At 47.0% G+C, this 20615-nt stretch overlaps 1 protein-coding gene and 1 long non-coding RNA gene across 6 annotated transcripts in view; one reads left to right on the forward strand and one right to left on the reverse strand.

Moving 5' to 3' along the window:
* EXOC4 (exocyst complex component 4) overlaps nucleotides 1-12470 on the reverse strand; it is a 381730-nt gene extending 369260 nt beyond the window's left edge. For all 5 annotated transcript variants that reach the window (XM_048062635.2, XM_048062633.2, XM_048062634.2 and 2 more), the window contains exon 1: nucleotides 12327-12470. In XM_048062635.2, the coding sequence (XP_047918592.1) occupies nucleotides 12327-12412 (86 nt within the window). In that variant the 5' untranslated portion in view covers nucleotides 12413-12470. The remainder of the gene's footprint in view (nucleotides 1-12326) is intronic.
* A 1766-nt stretch (nucleotides 12471-14236) lies between these two features.
* On the forward strand, nucleotides 14237-18542 carry LOC125182633 (uncharacterized). Its single transcript, XR_007162766.2, has 3 exons — nucleotides 14237-14767; nucleotides 15388-15742; nucleotides 18214-18542. It is a non-coding gene; the product is annotated as an uncharacterized lncRNA (long non-coding RNA).
* The last annotated feature ends 2073 nt before the right edge of the window (nucleotides 18543-20615 follow it).

Raw genomic sequence — 20615 nt, forward strand, 5'->3', positions numbered from 1 at the left:
TGTCACGAACAGAAGAAACGCCAGCCTAGATACCGAGTACGTACGGGTTATGAACTCGGCGAGGATCTCCAGAAGGGTTCCCTCATCACTTCAGTTGTTTTTTCATTTCCATTTTTCTAAATGAGAACCCGCCTCTCCTGTAAAATACCTGCAATTTGTACTTGGCAGCTGGATGGCTGCATATGCCTGTCTCATTAGCAAGAGCTCAATAGGATTAGAATAATTCCAACTGGATGTTCGTCTGCTAAGAGCCATTTTTATGCTACGGTAAAACAGAAATTCATTGAGCCAAATCTCATTGACTTTTGATTTTACATAGTTAAAATACAGATTACACAAACGCAAAATGCTTAATTCACTGGAGTCGCTTCCACCTACGGAAGAGAGGATAGAGGAGAAGATCAGACACAATCCCAAAGACGTTTTATCATGGGATGTACAACACGTTTCCTACAAGAAAGAAGCGAACCTTGCTACTTCCCCCGAGGTCACTGAATTTACACTGGAATTAGATTAATAAAAAAAACTCCATTGGGACTATTCATTTCAGCGGAATTTGATCTTCATATCACAAGCATTTTTCATCTCTGCTTTCCAGCATCCGACTCAAATAACCAGAGCAGGTGGAAAGGCTTCCAGAGGAGTCCTGACACACCGTCACCCGGCGGGACGCCTGAAGCTTTACGCTGCTTGCTGCAGCAGCTCCACATCAGACGGGAACATCTCCTTCCCAACAGTAAATACAGAAGAAAACGCATTCACACTGATCGGATGCAACTGCCAGCTGCACCATTTGTACGAGAGACTGTACCGTTCCGGAAAGCTGAACGCAGGAACCCCGCAGCTCCAGAAGAGCCCTGCTCCTTCCTCGGCACCACGGATGAAGGAACAAGCGTCTCTGACGCGCTGGGACGACGAGGACCCGCAGTACGTTTGAACCCACCTTTACCTGTTGCTTCCAGGAACCCAACAGACTGCAGTCATCAAAAGCTGGACGGCAGTCCGGAAGGCTGGCAGGCAGGGTTTCTGACCTAGGTATGTTCCCCAGAACCACTCCACGTGGTACTTCCCAGCAGTCGCAAAGCCCACTTGGTTCGTTAGAACTGTTTTTTCCCTCCACCAACTTCAAAGTTTCTGCTTTTTCACCCCGAGCTAGAAAATGAAATACTTCTGCTACTAAAACACTAAAGAGCTTTGAGAAGGACACTCATTTTTGTAATGCAGAAAATACTACAGTCTATAATCTTATTTACGGTGGTAAGTATATACCGTGCTTTGAAAACACACCATATTAAGCGGGGATAAAAGAGACCTCCCTTAAGAGCAACGTAATTAGCCCGGCCCCAGCGGCACACACTAGCACCAGACACCTCCGCCCAAAGCACAACAAGTTATTCTCACGCTGCAGACTTCGTGCTGGCTATTTCTTCGTGCTTTTTAAAGACATATCCGAGCTGTGCAGGTGCCCGGGCTGCACAACTTCCACGCTATCTCACCTCTTCTGTAAGTCTCCTACAGCACGATGTGTTAATTTGAGGAGGAAGGAGAAGGAAAAAGGGCTTGCAAACTTCTCAGCATTCAAACCCTGCGAGAAACTCAACACAGCTTTACGGTGTAAAAGCCCAGAAAATAAGCCAGTTTCTTCCCAAGCTAATAAATTCCTTGTGTTGCTGTGAACTGAAAGAGCACGAGGTTTGCTAAGCTCTCCAGCAGCAAACAAACGGGGCTGTCCTACACATCGCGGGGCCCAACAGGTACCTACAGGTGGACAGGAACGCTACAGAGACAATCAGCTACAGAACTACGAAACAATTCATATTCCTGCTTGACAATGAAGATTTAGTTTCAGCTTACGTCCCCACGTGTGAGTGAGTGAGCCTCATCTGAAGCACGGGGCAAGCATCTGTGCTCTGTTACCCCCCGTTTCACTCTACAGAGACCACTAACACAAACAGGTCAGTGAGAGACAACCCCAAATTCCTCACCTCCAAACGCCCAGGCCCCGTGCTTCACAGTGCGAGTGCCCTTACAGCGTACACAAGCTCTTCACCTTCCGAGCCCAAATTCAGGGGGTGATCCACCCACCCTTGCTGCAGCTTCCTCTGCTAGAGCATTTTTTGTTGTTTTTTTTTTTTTTTTCCTTAAATCCTGTAGTTAGCCATCCCCCTATTTTGCACCGCTGCAAACAGAAGTTAACGTTAACCTTTAAGACCACTCGTTCGCAGGCCCAGGCAGCAATCTCAAAGTTACAGCTCCAGCAGCAATCAGATCTGGGGCTCCACAAGAATTTCTATTTACACTGATCAGGCTCCTGTTCCCCTACAAGCTCTGTATTACCAGGAGCTTTGCTCTGCTTTCTAGGGGGGGGAATTTCTTTTGCCAGCCCACTGCCAGCTTCCTACCTGCCCAGTAAAACGCTGACAGGATTAGATTAAGCATCAATTTTAGGAGAAAACTGTTAATGCTAATGAATAATAACTGCTTCATTCCTGCAAATTTGCTTTCCCTGATGCCTCCAGCTAGGCTGGGCGGACGAACTGCCTGCCTCTTTTACCCACCCTAAAGCCAGCCCTGTTAAGTATGATTACTGCTAAGCTACGGATAGTAAACTGAGTCTTAAGCATCGATTTCTTGGCTGGAGAATTTGTTCCACAGGAAGATCATTGTAGTAACTGTATGGGGGCATTACGCTTCTCTAGTTGGCTCTCTTTTTTATTAAATGAAAGTGGAAGGACAGATGCTGGGTGTGCAAGCACGCACTGCAGAGCATTAAGGAAAAGCTGGCATCTGCAACACGCCGGGCAGCTCTTGTGGGGAGCTCCGAGGCTTATTTAAGAGGAGAGAACAGCTCGGTCCCTGCAGCTGCTGACCACTGCTGCAGGTTTTCAGTATCTGGGCATCCCTTTAGAGCCCCCTCTTCCCGTGCCCACCAAAATTGGATCAGACACATGCAAACGTTTGGATTAAAAGATGAGAAGAGTACTGCACGAGGCACAGGTACGGTCCGGAAATCTGGGAGCAATCTCCCATCACGTCTGGATCAAGTTTCTTTAAAAGCGCAATTCACTTGCCTTCACCCAGCGCTGCTTATTCACACGAAAACACTCATTAAAGACGGTGGGAAACACCACCGAGAAAAGGCAAGCAGAACAAACTTAAACATTTCTCACCTGATCGAGAAAACGAACATTTTAGCGAAGCTGCATCACCCGGGGGGAGCAAACAAAGCTCCAATTTTAACAGCACCCCCCAGTAAATTTTCTGCCACCTGTTTCTGTACAGCTCTGCCCTGGATCTCATGCCTTGGTAAGCCTTCCACTTCCTCGCCTTCAAACACTTTTGAAGCCACGACGATACAGAGAGCTCAGGGTATCATCTGCACGCAACCCGGCCCGGCTCAGAGCTTGTCCTGGTGAAAGGCTCTGCTCAGAAGCGTGCCCAATGTACCCGGGCCCTTCGCTTCGTCACCTTCTTCTCCAGCAAAACCAAAGCCAGGAACCGTTCACCACAAGAAGCCTCTGAGGTGCGTGCTGCGGCCCTGGGCAAAATGCAGAGTTGAAGGGATGCAGCGTGGGCCATCCCTTCCAAAGAAACTGGGTGAGGCTTTCAGCTTGGGTAAGTTAACTGGGACAATAACTCTCTCTGCACATTAGATATTTGCAGATAAAGAGCGGTAGGTGCCACGTACCAGTAATACACAAACCCTCCTGAATATGTTTAACCATAGACACCTGCATCGTTCTGGACGATGAAATGAACAGTACGGCGCTGAGATCATCGAAACACCCTTCAGGAAGGAAATACAGAGGAGGGATTTCTTTTTTTTTTTTCTTTTTACACCATACCAAGGACCTAAAAACACAAGTCAGAACACAATAAGCCTCGATAACATGCAGGGACAAAAAAGAAATCGAAGCACGGCCTTCACCAACACAATTTTTGACCAACAAAGCACTTCTGGAGTTAAACGAGGGAAGCAGTTGCTAGAAGCAACAAATCATCATTTCAGCAGAGCGCTGTGGATGTCTAGGAAGACCGGTCTCCTCTCTGCAGGAAATGGCTGCAGCGTGCCAAGGAGACTTCACTATTAAAAAGAGAAAAAAAAGAAGGAGAGTAGAAAGAAGCCCATTAGAATCCAGTTACTTCTCACAAGGCGTCTCTTGCTGATGACCGTGGCCACAAACCAATTACAGCATTTGCTTTATTACTGTGGTTTAAGCCACTGGGCTCGTTACCGGACAGTTACACTCGCTAACACCTGCAGGCCAGCCCCACCGAGGCACCGAGCAGCCCCCACGACCGACAGCCCGGGCTCTTTGCGGGAGGAAATCCGACAGACAGCAAACAACAGCAGGTGAGTAAGAGATAAGAGGTCAGGATGCGCTGGAAAGGGGGAAAAAACCAACAAGATGAGAGCTGTCCAGCAGATGCAGCGGTAACTCGACGCTTCTCAGGCAACGTCAAGCTGTAAGTTATCACGGGATTGAGGCAGCAGCAGGCTCGCGGTGCAGGTTGTTGGGAGGATCAAGCACTGGCTTCGCAGACGTGTGGAAGACACACAGAAGTGCTCTGCAAGAAGGACTTGAGGGTAAAATGCACTAATTTATTCCTATCTCCTCCCCCCCCAGAATACAGCTAGCTGTAGCAGGGAGCAGAACACGACAGAGGGGTGTGATGGTGATAATTTCAAGGACCATTCCTTGAATTTCAAGGGATTATTTCCAGGATAATCTCCTGACGATGCCAAGCAACACCTAAGGCCAAACATGCCTTTTGAAGATGCCACCATGAAACTCACTGTAAACTGAGCTAATCGGAATAAAACATGTGAGGAAACACAACAAAATCCAGTCCGCTCTGAAAATCAGTTCCCCCTTGTTTTTATGGGTGTACAGAACAGAAAAACAAAAACCCTGCATGGGGAAAGAGCCCAGCAGGGCATTCCCCTCCTGCCTGCCGTGCCACAGCCCACGGGTCGCCCCGCGAGACCCCACACACGGCTGTATATCTACAAGGCACGACGAAGACAGGTTGTATGGCACCCCGGGACAAGCACGACCGTCCAGCAGCCCGCTGCCTGCGCCGCTCTGCACATTTCCAGACGTTCATTAAACCAGAAGCGCTTATTTGAATTTTATAATTGAAAACTGTTGTCTTAAAAGCCGAGTCCCAAGCGGGGCGATCTACAGCTTCCAGCACTATTTAACCTCAAAACACACAACCTGATGAGACGTGTTGCAAAACCTCTGCAGAGGCACTGCGAAAAGTTGTTTCGCCACGAAACAAAAACCAGCCCGGTATGCTCTGGGAAGGAGAAAAAAATCCAAAAAGTATTTAAAAATTTAACTCTGTAGCAACAGGCTAAATGCTTTCTCGTCCTTTTCACAGGTGAGTTGATCGCTCCTAAGAAATTCTGGATTTGAAGAAGGGAATCAAAGTGTTCAGAAGATTTAAAAACAAAAAAATTCCCTTCAAGACACAAATGAGGTGCTGGAAAGAAGGTAGCCAAAAATTGTACCGTGCAGGTCAACAGGTATGGAAAATGGGCTATTGTTGTAAACTGGCTATAAGATTATAATGGATCTTTCCCTTAAAAAAAAATTAAAAGTGAAATCCATAGGCCAGCACAGTCCAAGCGCAATGCTGGGTGGGTTTCCAGCTTCCACACACAGATCCCTGCCGTGCAAACAGGGAAGGAGCTCGCTCCTTCGCTGCGAGGCAACGCAGAGCTGAGCCTCTTCAAAAGGCTGTTAAACACAGAAAGCAAACAGAGCATTATAAAAGATATTCCTCCTCTACTTACAGCCTATTAATCTTTCATGCTGCTTACACAGTCGGTCAGAGCATTTTCGACAGAAATTGATCATCTTTTATCAGCGAGGACTTACGCATTTACGCACGAGAGCTGCGGCGCAAAGGCTGAGCAACTACAGCCCCCTAAGTAAATATCATCAGGACTTTCTTTATTTTGCTAAATTAACCAGCCTTTAATCAAATTTCCCCAGGCCAGTGCAAACAATGCGGGTATAGTTAGTGATCAGCTGATTTCTGGAGAACAAAAAAAAAAGGAAAAGGGGGAAAAAAAGACTGCAGACACTCGGGATGACAACTTGAAGTTGCACACTTTTACATGTCTCCAGCAGCAGCATCTTAATACAAAAATGTTTCCCACCCAGGCAAAACCCTACCAGCACCACCTGTGCACCGCTTCCCACCTTGGAGAAGTGACGCAAGCAGCCACAAAATCCAGTTACACTGCCAGGGATGAGCTGAGTGACGCAGCTACTGCTCCGCTGGGAGCGCGGGTACTAATTTCCTACCTTTTATTGCAACTGCCCTACGACCCCAAAATTCAGCACCGCTATTAGGTGAATCGCCAGCTCCCGGGAGAAAAACCAAGTCCTAAGCACCAACGTGGTCAAACCTGCAGAAGTACAAGCTGTACAACGCTGTCTCAACCTGGAGGACGAAGAGGTGAGTGTTTCAGAGCTGCTGGCCTCCCCGTGCCACGAATCTGTCCTTGCGACCACCCAGCAGCAGAAGGGCAGCCCCTTACCCATCAGCAAATGGATGGCTTCGGAAATTTCCTCATTAACTTGGAGGTTTCACTAGCGCCCTGGAAGGAAGAGTTGTCGGAGGCGATGTCTTCGAAAGAGGAGAAGCCACAGGACTCGCAACCGTTTATTAACGAAACCACTCATTTCGTCTGCTTCCCTGTTTTTTATGGGCAGGCCCAGCTCCGGCTCTGCACGGGGCGGTCCCTAAAGCTAAAACACAGCCTGCCAGGCCACGCACCTTGAGCTTTCCATGGCATGGTCACACCCGCACACGCTGGGCACCCCAACCTGCCGTTAAACATAACCAAAGCGTATGAAACATAACCAAGCCGCTGCGCCCAGCCCCACACCTCCCACAAGCGTCCCAAGACCACTACAGGAAAATTTATCGTTTCGGACCACATTCTGCCGTACGCAATTTGTTCCCAGTGCGTTTCTGAGCTACTTATCTTGTAGAACTACGGCTTTCATAACGCTGGAAAAGACTGTTAGCAATAAAAGCGGTTTTAAGAGACCATTACCGTCCACACCGATCGGAATAACCTGGCTTTATTTCTCGTAGCAGCTTATTTCCCAGCTGTAAGAGCGAGGGCATCAGCTGTACATCCATCTTTCCCACTCTACATCACCAACTGGGATATCGCTTCTATTGCCTTCGACGGAACGAGGAGATCAAACGCCAGGTCATTAGGAAGAAGCCATTTAACGAAGCTCACTGTAAATGTAATGAAAATAACGGCCAGAAGCCATTAAAAGGGAAAAAGAAGAATTTCGCCTGTGAAAAAATAAAATATGTTCGAGGGTTTTGCCTGCAATTTCAACTCCTGCAGACACGAAAGTAGGAAACGCACTACGTCTTGCCTCACTTTTACTTCTCCTTGACATCTGTCATGTGTGTTTGCCTGTGTGAACGCTTCGCTAAAAGATTTCAATAAGGTCTTATGGAGTCACTGCGAAAGTTTGTTTTCTCCCAATTAAAGCAGCTATTAAAGGCCAGCTTTAAAAAACAGCAACCTTTAATTGGAAGGAGAAACGCCTAGCAATAAATAAAAGGCAGACATTCACCAATTAAAAATCTGACAAGATCTTTCAGGAAAAAAACCTAGCGTTCGCTAAATGCCAGGTTGCTTGTTTCAGACTACAAAAGCTGCTTCAAGCAGCTCCGAACAAAACAAAAGGTTAAGAAAAATCAATATACATACACGTGTTTGTCCTCAGAGAGATTAATACGCATATTCCCTCGGTCGTCCTCGAGCAGACGAACGGAATTTCCTCCCTTCTTTGCGCTGCTTTTTAAAAAGGCAGCGTGAAAGCCCACGTGATGAGCACCTCACCGAAAGCTCCTGGTCTCCCTTTTGGTCTCACGAAGGAGCTTTTTCTTCGGGAATCCGAAGCAAAAACTCACACTCGAAGGAACCGGCGCTGTTTGACAGAGGGCACGCTGAGGCCCAAGTGCTAGCGCTGTGCTTTACGCCCAGCAGGAGCAGAGGGATGGGACCTGCAAAGCCCCCGGACCCACTGTGCTCTCTTGAAGCCATAAAACCCACGTCTCCTTTAGGAGAAACACGAGTTTCTCCCCCAAAACATGACTTTGGGCGGCATCCCTGCCCGCAGCAGGGGAGTTGGATGGTTTTTAAGGTCCCTTCCAAACCAAGCTATGAAGAGGCAAACCATGCCCAAGCACCCAGCGTAACCCCACAGCAGCCCTGCTGAGGGGCCGAGTCCCCCGCCTCGCCCCTCAGCCCTCCCGGCAGCTCGTGGTCTTTGGGAACAGCTCAGCCCCCTCCTGGGGCAGCGCCGGACATCGCTCCCTCCTGACAGCAGCCCTACAGGAGGGCAGATATGGCACCACCCCCCTTATAAAACATCCCACCCACGGGCTGCAGGACAGGTTTTCCGGCCACAAGCCGTCCCAAATTGCTCTCCGTTCTTGGTAGTAACTGGAGAGCCAAGGCGCACTCAGTCAGTACGGGAATCCTCCGGGAAACAGCTCCCAGAGACCAAACGCGTTCCCGGCACAACAGGAAAAGCTGACGCTTCACAGGGAGAGACAAGGGCCTGGCAGCGGGACGGTTCTTCCTGCGGCGCTCTCCTCCTCCACCCCACACTTATCTGCACTCGGAGCAGCTGAAAAAAGCAACATCGCAGAGACCAGGAACGACCCCGAGCTCCCACACAGCACAGAGACACAGTTTAGGACCGTTCTTGTAGGCTCGGGGGACGTCAGAAACTTCCTCGGGCTCCTTTTGAAAACCGCACGGCCACTTGGTGCGACAGAGCAAGCCCCAGCGCTGCCACGAGACACCCTCAGCTACATGGACTCGTACGCAGTTGACTTTCCCGAAGCAGCAGCTCTCCTTTCAGACCAGAGCCCGCAAAAAAAAGACCACTTCCCACTCGATTTCAGTGCTGCCGTAACACAGCAGAGCTTTGTCAAGGATCTGGTCCTAAAGACTCTCACTGAAAAGGAGACTGGTTCTGCCCCCTAGGAAGCCCAGGGTCCCTAAATCTGGCACCAGAGGAAAGTAAATTCATTAGTCTCTTGCAGTAGAGAGCTCCTTAGCTTGGGTAAAGATAAAAATACATCCCTTCATTAATAAAATCATTTATATTTACAGAACACCTATCTCCGCGTTTCAAAGCATTTTGTAGACAAACACAGGCTCAATATTGCTGACCTAAGCGATGTTTCTTCCCGAAAAACACAGCCAGCTCTGCTGCAACCAAAGTAAAACACGGCGACGCTTGAAGAAGCCCCTCTGCTTTTGTTTGTTTGCAGCAGAAGAATGCAGGCAAAGTTTTGCTGCTCTTCACACGCAGCTTCCTTCCTGGGGCCTTCCGCACAGCCACGAGGAGAAATAAAAGCAGCCTTCTAAATAAATAGGGAAACGCAAGCGTAACGCTCTGAGGGCTGGCGGGAGAATCCGTGCAAAGTGTTTGGAAATAAAGCTACCAAGGAAAGAAAACTTCCCTACGTTTCAAACCAACGGCGGGCTGTTAAAATCCGTAACGTCCTCCCGAAGCTGAATGACGTGGTAAGAAAGGGAAAGGTTTAAGTTTGTTTGCAACGGTATTTTACGAGCGTACAAGACAGCAAAAAAAAAGTCACCTGTTGCTCAGCGGGTTCATCCTCACCCGAGTTACTACAAAAAAACAACAAACAGAAGAAAGTGGTTTGAATTCCTTTCCATGCTCCCTGCTTTTCGTACTTGGCTAACCCTAAGCAAGGGGAACAGTCCCACAACGCTTCCTCCTGCCTCCGCAATCAGTTCTACTTCCAGGCTTGCATGCTCCGGCCCAGCACGATACTTCAAGCACTACACCCAAAGCAAGTTCTAATTTAATTTTGGAGGTTTAGTTATCGCGCTGGTCTATTGAACAATTTTAATTTCACAAAGTCGATAACCTCAAGGTTGCACCCAAACGCTGGACGTGAGCTACCTGAGCTATCGGTGCCTGCGAGCCACAGATTATTAGACAAACATGATCTCTTTTTTGGTGAACACAGTAATATAAGCTCATTCTCATCTTAGATCATAAATGAAATAACAAGTTAAGATTTATTAAAGTCAAGACCTAGGTGAAAAGGCAGCCCTTACAACTCTTCAGTTTCTGTCGGGAATTATAGAAAACACGACAAAAAAAAAGGAAGACTACTGGAGGAAATGCTGCAACAAGGCATTTACGTTATTCATTCTTCCACTACCCACAAATAACCTTAATTTACAGAAAATACAGCAATCTATCCACAGCTTACCACATTTATCTCCCCCGATTATTCAAACTTGAGGTTAACAAAGAAATAACAAGCACACAGCACTTCAAATCCACGCTATCTACCCTTGGCCAAACACAACGTGCAAGTGCACAGTAAGAGCTCAGGATCCAGGCAAGAAGCCCGATTTTTGCCAGTTCTCACAACTATTCACGTATTTATTATGCAAGTATTCCTTGGGAAATCATAAACAAGTGCACCCATGAGAGCACGTAGGCCTGAATATAAAATTTTAATAGCGACATACTTGGGTATTCAGCACTTGTTATGTAAAAAAATCAGAAGTTATCAAGGCACACTGCTACGACCGTCGTATCTCGTGTTTACACCGTGTCGTAACAGCATACGCATAAATCTGCAGAAAAGCTGGCCTTGCGTGTACACGCAGCTCCAGCCTAAACAAATCTGTTTTTCTAACCGGTTTTCTTACAAAACTAACAAGCCAGAGACAGGCCCGGCTGTGCCAGGCAGCTCCTTTCATTCGTTTTCCAGCGCGATGCTTTGTTACCTACTACCACGCGCTTCCGAGGCTGCGGCGGTGACCCTGGGAAGGCAAAGCAGTTGTGTGAACCTCCCGCTTTTTTCCCCTGCCATCTACCTCAAGTGCTGCAAGATCTGAAAGACCGGTTTTGAGAAATAATGAAACGGGGATTTTGTCCTAAACACCATGGTTCACACAATACTTTTAAATTAGATCATAAAATGTGCTGGATACAGAATTATTATCACTCTAACTTCTCCAAAGTAGTAGAAAAACTACAGTTTCCAGCAGTTTCTGGTGAAGAAGCGAAGTTTGAAAGCTCATTACAATGCACAGTAACAGAGCAGTATGATTGCTTGCTGCTTACACCCAATTTGGAGCGTGTTAAGACCAGCGTTTAAAAGCTTCAGTGGGAAATCAGCCGCCAACTCACTGGTTGTAAGCGGCCCAAAAATGATTTATATGCAGCTGAAAAAGGCACAGAGGGAAACTAACACACTGCCAGGTCCATGCTTGGATCCAAGTATATCACAGAACCATCCTCCAGCAGAAAAGAAGAGGAATAAAGGCAGACAGAAATCAATAGCCAACACAGGACTAAACACAACTGCCTTCTTTGCATCCCCTGCAAGGCAGTGAGACTTGTTGAGGTGATGTTTTTTCCACTATCGCATCCTAAACCAGGACAGTGTCTCCACAAAGGACTTCCTAGTCCTTTGACTTCTCCAGCCAGCCCTATTTTACCCAGTGCTGCTCTGCGTTTGTGGATGAGGGTCAACTATGGACTCTATGGCAGTAGGGAAATATTGCACTGACCCTCCCAGTAGGACACAAAGTTGGGACTTGCTGTAGTCTTGCTCCAGTGACCCCATGATGCTGTAGAGCAAGGTGGCAATGGGAGGTGAATGACAGCACGGTTTGGGTTGGATGGGGCCTGAAAGGTGATTCAGTTCCAATCCCTTGCCATGGGGGTTGGAACTTTCCACTAGATGAGGCTGCCCCCAAGCCCCATCCAGCCTGGCCTTGGGCACTGCCAGGGATGGGGCAGCCACAGCTCCTCTGGGAAGCCTGGGCCAGGGCCTCACCACCCTCAGAGGGAAGAATTTCTTCCTTATATCCAATCTAAATCCCCCCTCTTCTAGTTTAAAGCCATTTCCCCCTGTCCTATCCCTACACCCCCCAACACAGAGTCCCTCCCCAGCTCTCCTGCAGCCCCTCCAGGCCCTGGCAGCCCACTGGGTGCTCTACCCGGAGCCTTCTCCTCTCCAGGCTGAACACCCCCAGCTCCCTCAGCCTGGCCCCACAGCAGAGGGGCTCCATCCCCTCAGCATCCCCGTGGCCTCCTCTGGCCTCGCTCTGCCACGTCCCCGTCCTGGTGCTGAGGCCCGGACCTGAACGCAGGCCCCAGGTGGGGTCTCAGGAGCAGAGGGGGACAATCCCCTCCGTCAGCAGCGGCCCCTCAGGCCCCACACGCGGCCCCGGGAGCCGTGCGGGCGGGCCGGGCCGCCCCTACCTGATGACGGAGATGAGCAGCCCCGAGGGGTCCTTGCTCCTGCTCATCGCGCTCCGGTAGCGCCCCGCCGACTCGCCCGCCGCCATCTTGCTCCCCCCTCAAACAGCGGGCAACCACCCCTGCTAGCGCGGCGCAGCCAATAAGAGGACAGGGGGGCGGGAGGACGAGCGGCTGCAAGCCAATAGAAAGCGGGGAGGGCGATGCAAGCTGCTATGCGTCGTGCGGGGAGAGCCGCGGGGTGTTCTGGGAGTTGTAGTTTCTGTGGGCGTGGCTCCGGCCTGGTTCACCCTCAGGTGGCATGGGCGGGGCGGGCCAGTGACTGGCTGACCTCGTCCCCGTCTACTCGTTCCCCGTTGTTCTCATTAAAACTTCATTTCCCCCCTAATTCCCTCCTGAATGCAACGATATTCCTCTTGTTAACGGTTATTTTTGTCGAAACGACTCTGAAGGCTTGCAAAATAAAAAGACAGTGCTCGGGAATTGCCCCGAACTGCAGGCAGGCAGCACCTGCAGCAGCACGGGGGCTTTGAAATGCTGTTAAAATCCATTAACTGGTCAGGAGATCATCAAAACGGTTGACAGATGTATCTGCAAAAAGCACAACACCCAGAAGTCTTTTTATTTTTCCTGAAAATTACATAAAACGGGGTCATAAAGGGCCACATCCACCCTTGCCCCGCTGACAGGAGCCCGGCAGTGCTCCCAACGCCCTGACATGGCGGCGTGAGGCGGCCTCAGCCTCAGCCACGCGCACTATGAGCCAAATGAGGTGGCTACACTAGTCCATAGGACTGACAATGAAAAAAATATGTTGGCTGCTGAGAGTACAGCATCCTACTTTGGCCACAACAACCCCATGCAGCGATACAGGCTTGGGGCAGAGTGGCTTGAAAGCTGTACAAAGGAAAAGGACCTGGGGGTGCTGGTCGATGTTCACTTTACCATGAGCCAGCAGTGTGCCCAGGTGGCCAAGAAGGCCAAGGGCATCCCGGATTGTATCAGGAATAGTGCAGCCAGCGGGACCAGGGAGGTGATCGTCCCCCTGTACTCTGCTCTGGTGAGTACACCAGTTCAGCACCTCGAGTGCTGTGTTCAGTTTGGGCCCCTCAGCACAAGAAGGACATCGAGGCCCTGGAGCGTGTCCAGAGAACGGCAACGGAGCTGGTGAAGGGCCAGGAGCACAAGTCCTGTGAGGAGCAGCTGAGGGAGCTGGGGGGGTTTGTTCTGGAGAAGAGGAGGCTCAGGGGAGACCTCATTGCTCTCTACAACTACCTGAAAGGAAGGTGTGGGGAGCTGGGGGTCGGCCTCTTCTCACAGGTAACCAGTGACAGGACCAGAGGGAACGGCCTCAAGTTGCACCAGGGGAGGTTCAGATTGGAAGTTAGGAAACGTTTCTTCTCAGAAAGAGCAGTCAGGCACTGGGACGGGTTGCCCAGGGAGGTGGTGGAGTCACCGTCCCTGGGGGTGTTCAAGGAAAGGTTGGACGTGGTGCTTGGGGACATGGCTTAGCGGGTGACATTGGTGGTAGGGGGATGGTTGGACCAGATGATCTTGGAGGCCTTTTCCAACCCTAATGGTTCCAGGGTTCTATGAACCAGCTCGCACTACAAATACTGGCTGCGCATTACAGCCTCACACAGGCTGATTGCAATGACATCCTCGCAGGGTTACCAAAGCATCATGTAATTTAATTTCTTTAAGTCACGGTGTTTTTTAAAAATGGCTTTCCCCTGTTTTCTCCAGGCAGGCAGTGAGGTGTGGTGAGCTGAAATAGCCCAGGCAATCTTGTACTTTGCGCTGATAGAAAGCCTGCTCTGAAAGGAAACCAGACCTACGTTGCCTTCTGCATTTTCACCCTTTTGTGCAGCTGGAGCTGACAAACCAGTGTCAGTTCACAAAACAGCGGGGAATTGGCACAACTTTGACATTTACAGAAGTTTCTAGATCTTCAACATTTATTGAAGGCCAACCTCCTTGTCAGGTCTGCTTCTTTCACTATCCATAAGCTCCCTGTCTTGCCACAGCACCATCCCTCTTTAAAAACATCAAGGTGTATGCTGCTGTGTTCAGGAGTTAGGAAAAAAAAAAAAAAAAGGTTGTTTTTGTGTGTGATGTCAAAAAAGTAAAAAAGTTTTCTTACAACTGCTGCCTGCCTTTCCCCATTTGGAAATGAAGGCTAAAGATATCTCCCCAATGAAGTGCTTTGAGAGTCCCTGTTAAAAGCACCACTCAGGACCCTGGGTTATCATTACAGGGGCAGGAATTCCTTAGCAAATGCAGTAACAGATATCCAGGCACTAATAGTCACTAAGTGTTTTCTAAACCAGGCTCACTCCATCATGTCAAAGACGCTACTCCTGGTTGCTATTCTGGAGGTGTTTCTTCAGCCCAAAGCTGCACATTAATTATTTTAATTGCAGGAAAAATGCTGAAGTCTGCAGGTAAGTTAACGGGATCCATTTATGCAAACTGTATTTGAAATATAAGGTAATTGGAAGCATGGTATTCCTCGGGCTTATTTACAAGGGGCTATTCTTCCACAGTAGCTATTGTGGAAGAATCTTTATCTTATCAATGGTTGTATCTATTTTAATTAGCAAAATGGCAGAATAAGTTCAAGCACAGGCACTTCAATTCTGAAATAAAAGGTACTTTATTCCTGAATAACTGGTGTGTTTTCAGAGCAGAAAAATTATTCCAAAGTAAAGTGATTTTTATCTCAAGATAGGTAGTGCACGTGACGTGTGTTCCCTTATAGCAGTTCTGCTCCATTTCCCCTGTGCAGACAGGCTCTTAGCTCTACAATTTGCAATCCAGCTATGCCAAAAAGCTTATCTTTGTTGATTTTCTGGGGAGGTTTGCTAATGCCTTTGCTCGAGGATGGTGATTTGAATGGCGTGAGTTTTATGCACTGGCTGGAGGGAGTTTTTTCACAAACTGCCGACTTGCCAATATTGTTTTTTTGTTAATTGGCAATTTGTATTGACTGCTCTGTACCGGCACGTCCTGGAGATTGCAGTGGGGATGAAATCAATGTGTTCTGCCTTTTCATTCCTGACAGCTACAATAATCACCTCATTTAGGAGGAACTTCATCAGGACAAACAACAACAAATCTCCCCCAGAACTGTAACCTTACTGACTTTCAGCCCTCATCTCTAATTGCCAAACCACAGCCTTGTTCCTTTTACAAGCCATTCACTACTGACTGAAGCAGAGGTATGGGTGCAAATTTATGTTTTCTTTAAACAAAAGGAAAAAAAAATCGACGCAATACGCCTGATGCAGCACATGAACACCAAGATCTCTCTTCGTTAATAATATACGATACAATGAGGATGAAGGGTTACAAGAACAGCATTTTCTCTATACACAGCTTCTGAGAAAGATCTCAACCTGAAAACCAATGGATTGGAGGTAGGGGGACAGAAATGTACATTTTCTTTTCACGTTTTTTTCACAGAGCATTTTAGTACTATGAGGTATATCTGGTAGAATGAGTGGTTCCTTGACTACTCAAATAAAATAAGGTCCAAGGTGGCCAAAACTTCTGGATGATAAACTAATCAGTATCATAATGCAGAGTGGCTCAGTAAAGAATTCCCCTGAACCACAAAGAACTGGGAAGCACAGATGGCTTCACTCCTCCTCCCTATCCTCCCATTGTAAGGAATAAAACCTAAAAGGCTAGGTGCGGAGGCGAGCACACACTCTGCTGTTTCTCATCCACTGGGCCAGTCGCCCATAGGGCCACCGCAGTAGCAGAGAGCTATGCCAAAAGGAAATCTAAATAGGCAAAGACGGACAAATTCTTTTGCAAATATGGTTTATTTCCTTCAGGAAGTCATTAAAATCTCCACTGGCAAAGACTCTTTTACCCACAACACATATGTCACTTTAGGGGATTGCTTTACCCCTTTCCCAAGACAGTTTTACCTGCAATCCTTTTCATAATTTATCCACTGGTATTTTCTAGGAGTCACTTATGAATTCCTAAGTCTAACAGATTTACCAGTGCTCAGCATCATTGTACACACAGGCTCCTCATCCACAGGTTTAACATTTTTAAAAATACCACATTTTACATCGTTATTTCATTTCAAACATTACTAGAAATGTCAGAGAAGGGTTCAGCTCACACCGATGTCTTACAGGTGTAATTGCCTTGTCTGTAATGCGTTTATATTAGTTATAATGAAATTACCTTTGACTTGCATCAGTGTAAATGGGCACAGAGTGAAGGCCAGAGTTTCCATCTAAGTCTGTAGGAGCAATTGTACTTGTATAAAGCAAGCATAATTCAGTTGGCATACATCAGTCAGTTTAATAAAATATATTACCTCTTCTTGAAGAGTTTGTCACCCTGACATCAGCTGCATTACACTGAAATTGGTCCATGGTCAAAGAATTAGGCCCCAGACCCCTACTTCTTGCGAGAGATTTAATTCTGTTTTTTCTTCTGAAGCTTTATCAGTCTTTACAAATCTGCCTGAGTAAGAACTCAAAAAAAAAAAAAAAAGTGTGCTGAAACAACAGGATTTGGCTCTACAGTTAGTCATTTGTCTGAATGACCTTGTTATTCCTATTTACCATTATGTAAGTCTGAGCTAAAGGTGTTTCGGGTTATTTTATTTTTTTTTCGGTATGACAACAATCAGTATCTCTTCCCAGCACGTAGCTGCCATCAATCCCTTCTGTCTCGGCTTGTGAATAAGAAGTAAGCAACCCATAGGGCAGGAGAAGTCATCGCCTGGCTTAACGCTGGGAATCAAGGCAGAGATATGATTCAAATGCCTCCTTATTGTTTTTTGCCTCCTGACATTTCCCAATTTGCACTGTGTACTGCTGCTGCAGGAAAAAATAGTAACTAAGATTAAGCTAAGTGGAAAAGTACTGCTGCTTTTCCAGCGTCAAAGCCACGGAAACCTGTGGTAATGCAGTCCCCGAAAGAAATCAGAGCAGAAGTGTGAGGTATTTCTCTTCATATGCAGGTAACACACTGTGAAAGAAGAAGATGAGCTGTTCTCCTTCTGTAAACTTAAAAAACAGATTATTGGGGTTTATTTTTTCCTCTTTATTAGATTTATCTTTACTAAGGGAATGCTGGTTTTGCAATTGTACAGCCTGTAATAATACAGAGAGACAAGACTGAACCAGAAAATTTGACAGTTTGCTCATGCAGTTGGTGCCCTGTTTCAGTTTCAGACCTGGCCAGAATGAGGTGGGGACAGAAACCCTGTAATTGAATATGGAATAATCTTTTTATTATTTTTATTTTATTTTTCTGGCTTGCTTTGTTAGTTGATATAATTCCCTCAGAAACAGTACATTGCAAGGTGGTAGATCAGCTTTCTTACCTAGTTATGCCTTATCACACTTAAAAATTCGTGTGAAGCTTGAGCCTCAGCGCGTGCATTCACCTTCCAAGAGCTTGAATATGCTCCGTGGCCTTCTCAGCAAAACATGTCTATATTTTTCCATGAGAACTTTATTCAAATAGACAATTTTCTGGTAGTGACAATAAATGCAGAATGAAATCAGGTTTTCCACCATTACTGGGTATTGTAGATGCTCCAAGCCTTGGCTTAGGAAGCCTAGACATGACTTACTGGTGGTGCCTTCCCTCTTACTGCTAAGACAAACCCCCCCATTTGATGTCTGGCATCCTGTGGTCCTCAGCTATCTTCCAGATTAGAAATCTTCAGCCTCCCTCTCCTTATACTGTGAGTGACAGCAGGCTGCGTGATGGCTGGTTGAAACTCAAATCATTAAGCCTTCATTAGGAACCATGGAAAACCTGAGTGCGTAAAAAATATGAAAAGCAACACGTCCCGACTCTCTCATGCTTAATTTTGCTTTTTTTTTTTTCCCCCCACCTCCTCTTTAAGGAGTTCTTAAGGCCTACCCATGAGCCTACCCTACCACTCGTTTTGACCCAGCTCCGTAAGTTCACCATGTCTGTCTGACCATCAGTCTCCACATAATGACTTTTGGATCTGTTGAGTGTCAACCCTTGCCTCAGGTGATACGTGAGCCAGGAAGTTTCTACAGTTCGGGAGAAAATAAGTGCCCAGAAAGAAGTGAAAATCCCAAATTCCTCCCTACACTGAGGTGGAACTGCAGGCTTGGCTTGCCTATTCCAGCAAATTCACATGGGATGGAGAGGTAACAAATCCCTCAACCCAAGAAAAAAACTTAGATCAGCTCTCCACCTTATTAAACTGTAGCCAGACAAGCATACAAACCCATTGGAGATAAGATTTCATAAATTCCACTGCTCACAGAAGTATTTCACCCTACTGAATACAGCTTTGGATATTTTCTGCTTTGTGTAACTAGCAGCTGCAGGCAAGAGAAACAACAAAAATTTGAACTGAAGTAAGTAAAACTCCCAATACTGGCAACACGCTTGTATTTTCAAAAAAAAAGCAGCAGTGGTATCAATCCTTCCAAAATGAGACATCAGACATCCAATTTTGAGGCTTCCCTTGCAGAAAATGGGGCATAACTTTCAGCAGCTGAATAGTCCTTTTGGCCTCAAATTTAATTTACTATGAAGTGATATAAGAGAAGGATAATATGACAGTTGTTGTACTTCTATAGCACTTTTGACAAAATAAATATATCACTGGCAAACATCATAATCCCCGTTTTACAGAAGAAACTCTGACCCAGTGGTACTAAAATCAAGCAAACAACAACAAGTCCCATTTACCTTACAGTCTTAAAGTTTTGCTGCCAAGGAGGAGAAGAAATCAGAACGATCTAGGCTCAGTCTGCAGTAAAACAAGGTTGAAGGGTGGCCAAGCTGAAGGATATTTCAGAGAGTCGGTGCCGCTGCAAGGGCTCTAAACAGTGCTATGCATGGTCAAAATCTGAGTGTCCCCGGTGTTTGACCTTATCCCGAGACAAAATATCAGTGAGGAAAAGAGCTTGCTTTTGGAGAGCTCCCTTCAGAGAAAAAACCTGCAGGCTTTCTGCTGCGTAATACCACCATACCCGAGCAGCAGCCTGCTCCAGATGTGCTGCTGTGTTTTTTGGCCACGTACACTCTGTGCTTCCTTCGATGGGGCCCGTCAGCTTCTGTTGGTTTTGCCACCCTGACCCATGATGCCATCCCTCCTGCTGCTCCTGGCCTGGGACAGGGTGATGTGCCCAGGCTCAGCGCCACTGCTTTGGTGATGGAGAAGGGCTGACTTTCCCCGTGCCCAGAACATTACCACCCCACACCTCTGAATTACTCCCCTTTTGTGGCCAAGGGGAGCCCAGAAGTGGTCACCAACCTGAATCTCAGGCTGGACGGAACTAAAATCTTAGGCCATATCCATCCAGCAGCTCCAAAATTCAGGTTGAAAACTGTTCATTAGTAACCTGTCTGCGAGATGGCAGTAGTGATAACTCCAGAATACGCGTTGTCGTGAGGTGGTGGTGGGTAGTCACGGAGTGAGGATGCTCTGTGAGCTACAGCCACTGCCGCTTTGAAAGCACCGTGATAAAGAGCTAACTGAAGCACCAAATCTACGGGAACAGACTTAAATCAACTTTATTGTACAGCCGTGTTATGCGGGCACTGAATAAGGCTGAAGATGGATGTCTTTAATTTTTGCTGTTATTGTCAGCAAGAAGGACAAAATCAGCAAGACAGATACTTGCAGATGAACCCCACAGCTCCATCACCACTGGTGCAGGGCTTGAGACAGACGGGTTAGGATGGAAGATCGCTGCAGCTTGCAGTGTTTATTGAATGCTCTTGCAGTCACCAGAAGACCTGACAACGGATTAAGAGATGTCAGTAGAGTAGAGCCAGCCCATACCCTTACAGAAATGTGGTTCGGGTGGCCTTTGCAAAATAAGAATGATGGGTCTCTTGGAGATCTGCTTTATGATGTTGCTTGATTTAAGCAACAGGAATTTAAGCTGTCGGTACACCAGAAAAGTTCCTAGAGATGGTGGTGTAACTATGTGATTTCTGAATGATGCAGGAAGGTTTTGTAATCCCCATTTAAAGACTGGCGATGCAATATTAAATGCTCAGCTCGAAAATGGAGTGTAATCTATTGTACATCTATAAAATGAAATGTAAAGCAAAAAAATAAAAAAAAATAAAAAATAAAAACGCTTCATCATCCCTTCTTTAAACATGGTGAAGTTGGGAATGGTGTTGTTTTGACAATTTCCCTTAAGGAAAGGCAAGGCCAACCATCCATGTGATAACTTTTCTTCCTATTTTTATGGCTTTGGAAAAGAAAAACATTTCAAGGAGTAGCCAGCTCCAGGAATCTGGTGAAAA

This window comes from Anser cygnoides, chromosome 1 (genome assembly GCF_040182565.1).
Source record: "Anser cygnoides isolate HZ-2024a breed goose chromosome 1, Taihu_goose_T2T_genome, whole genome shotgun sequence".
NCBI lineage: Eukaryota > Metazoa > Chordata > Aves > Anseriformes > Anatidae > Anser > Anser cygnoides.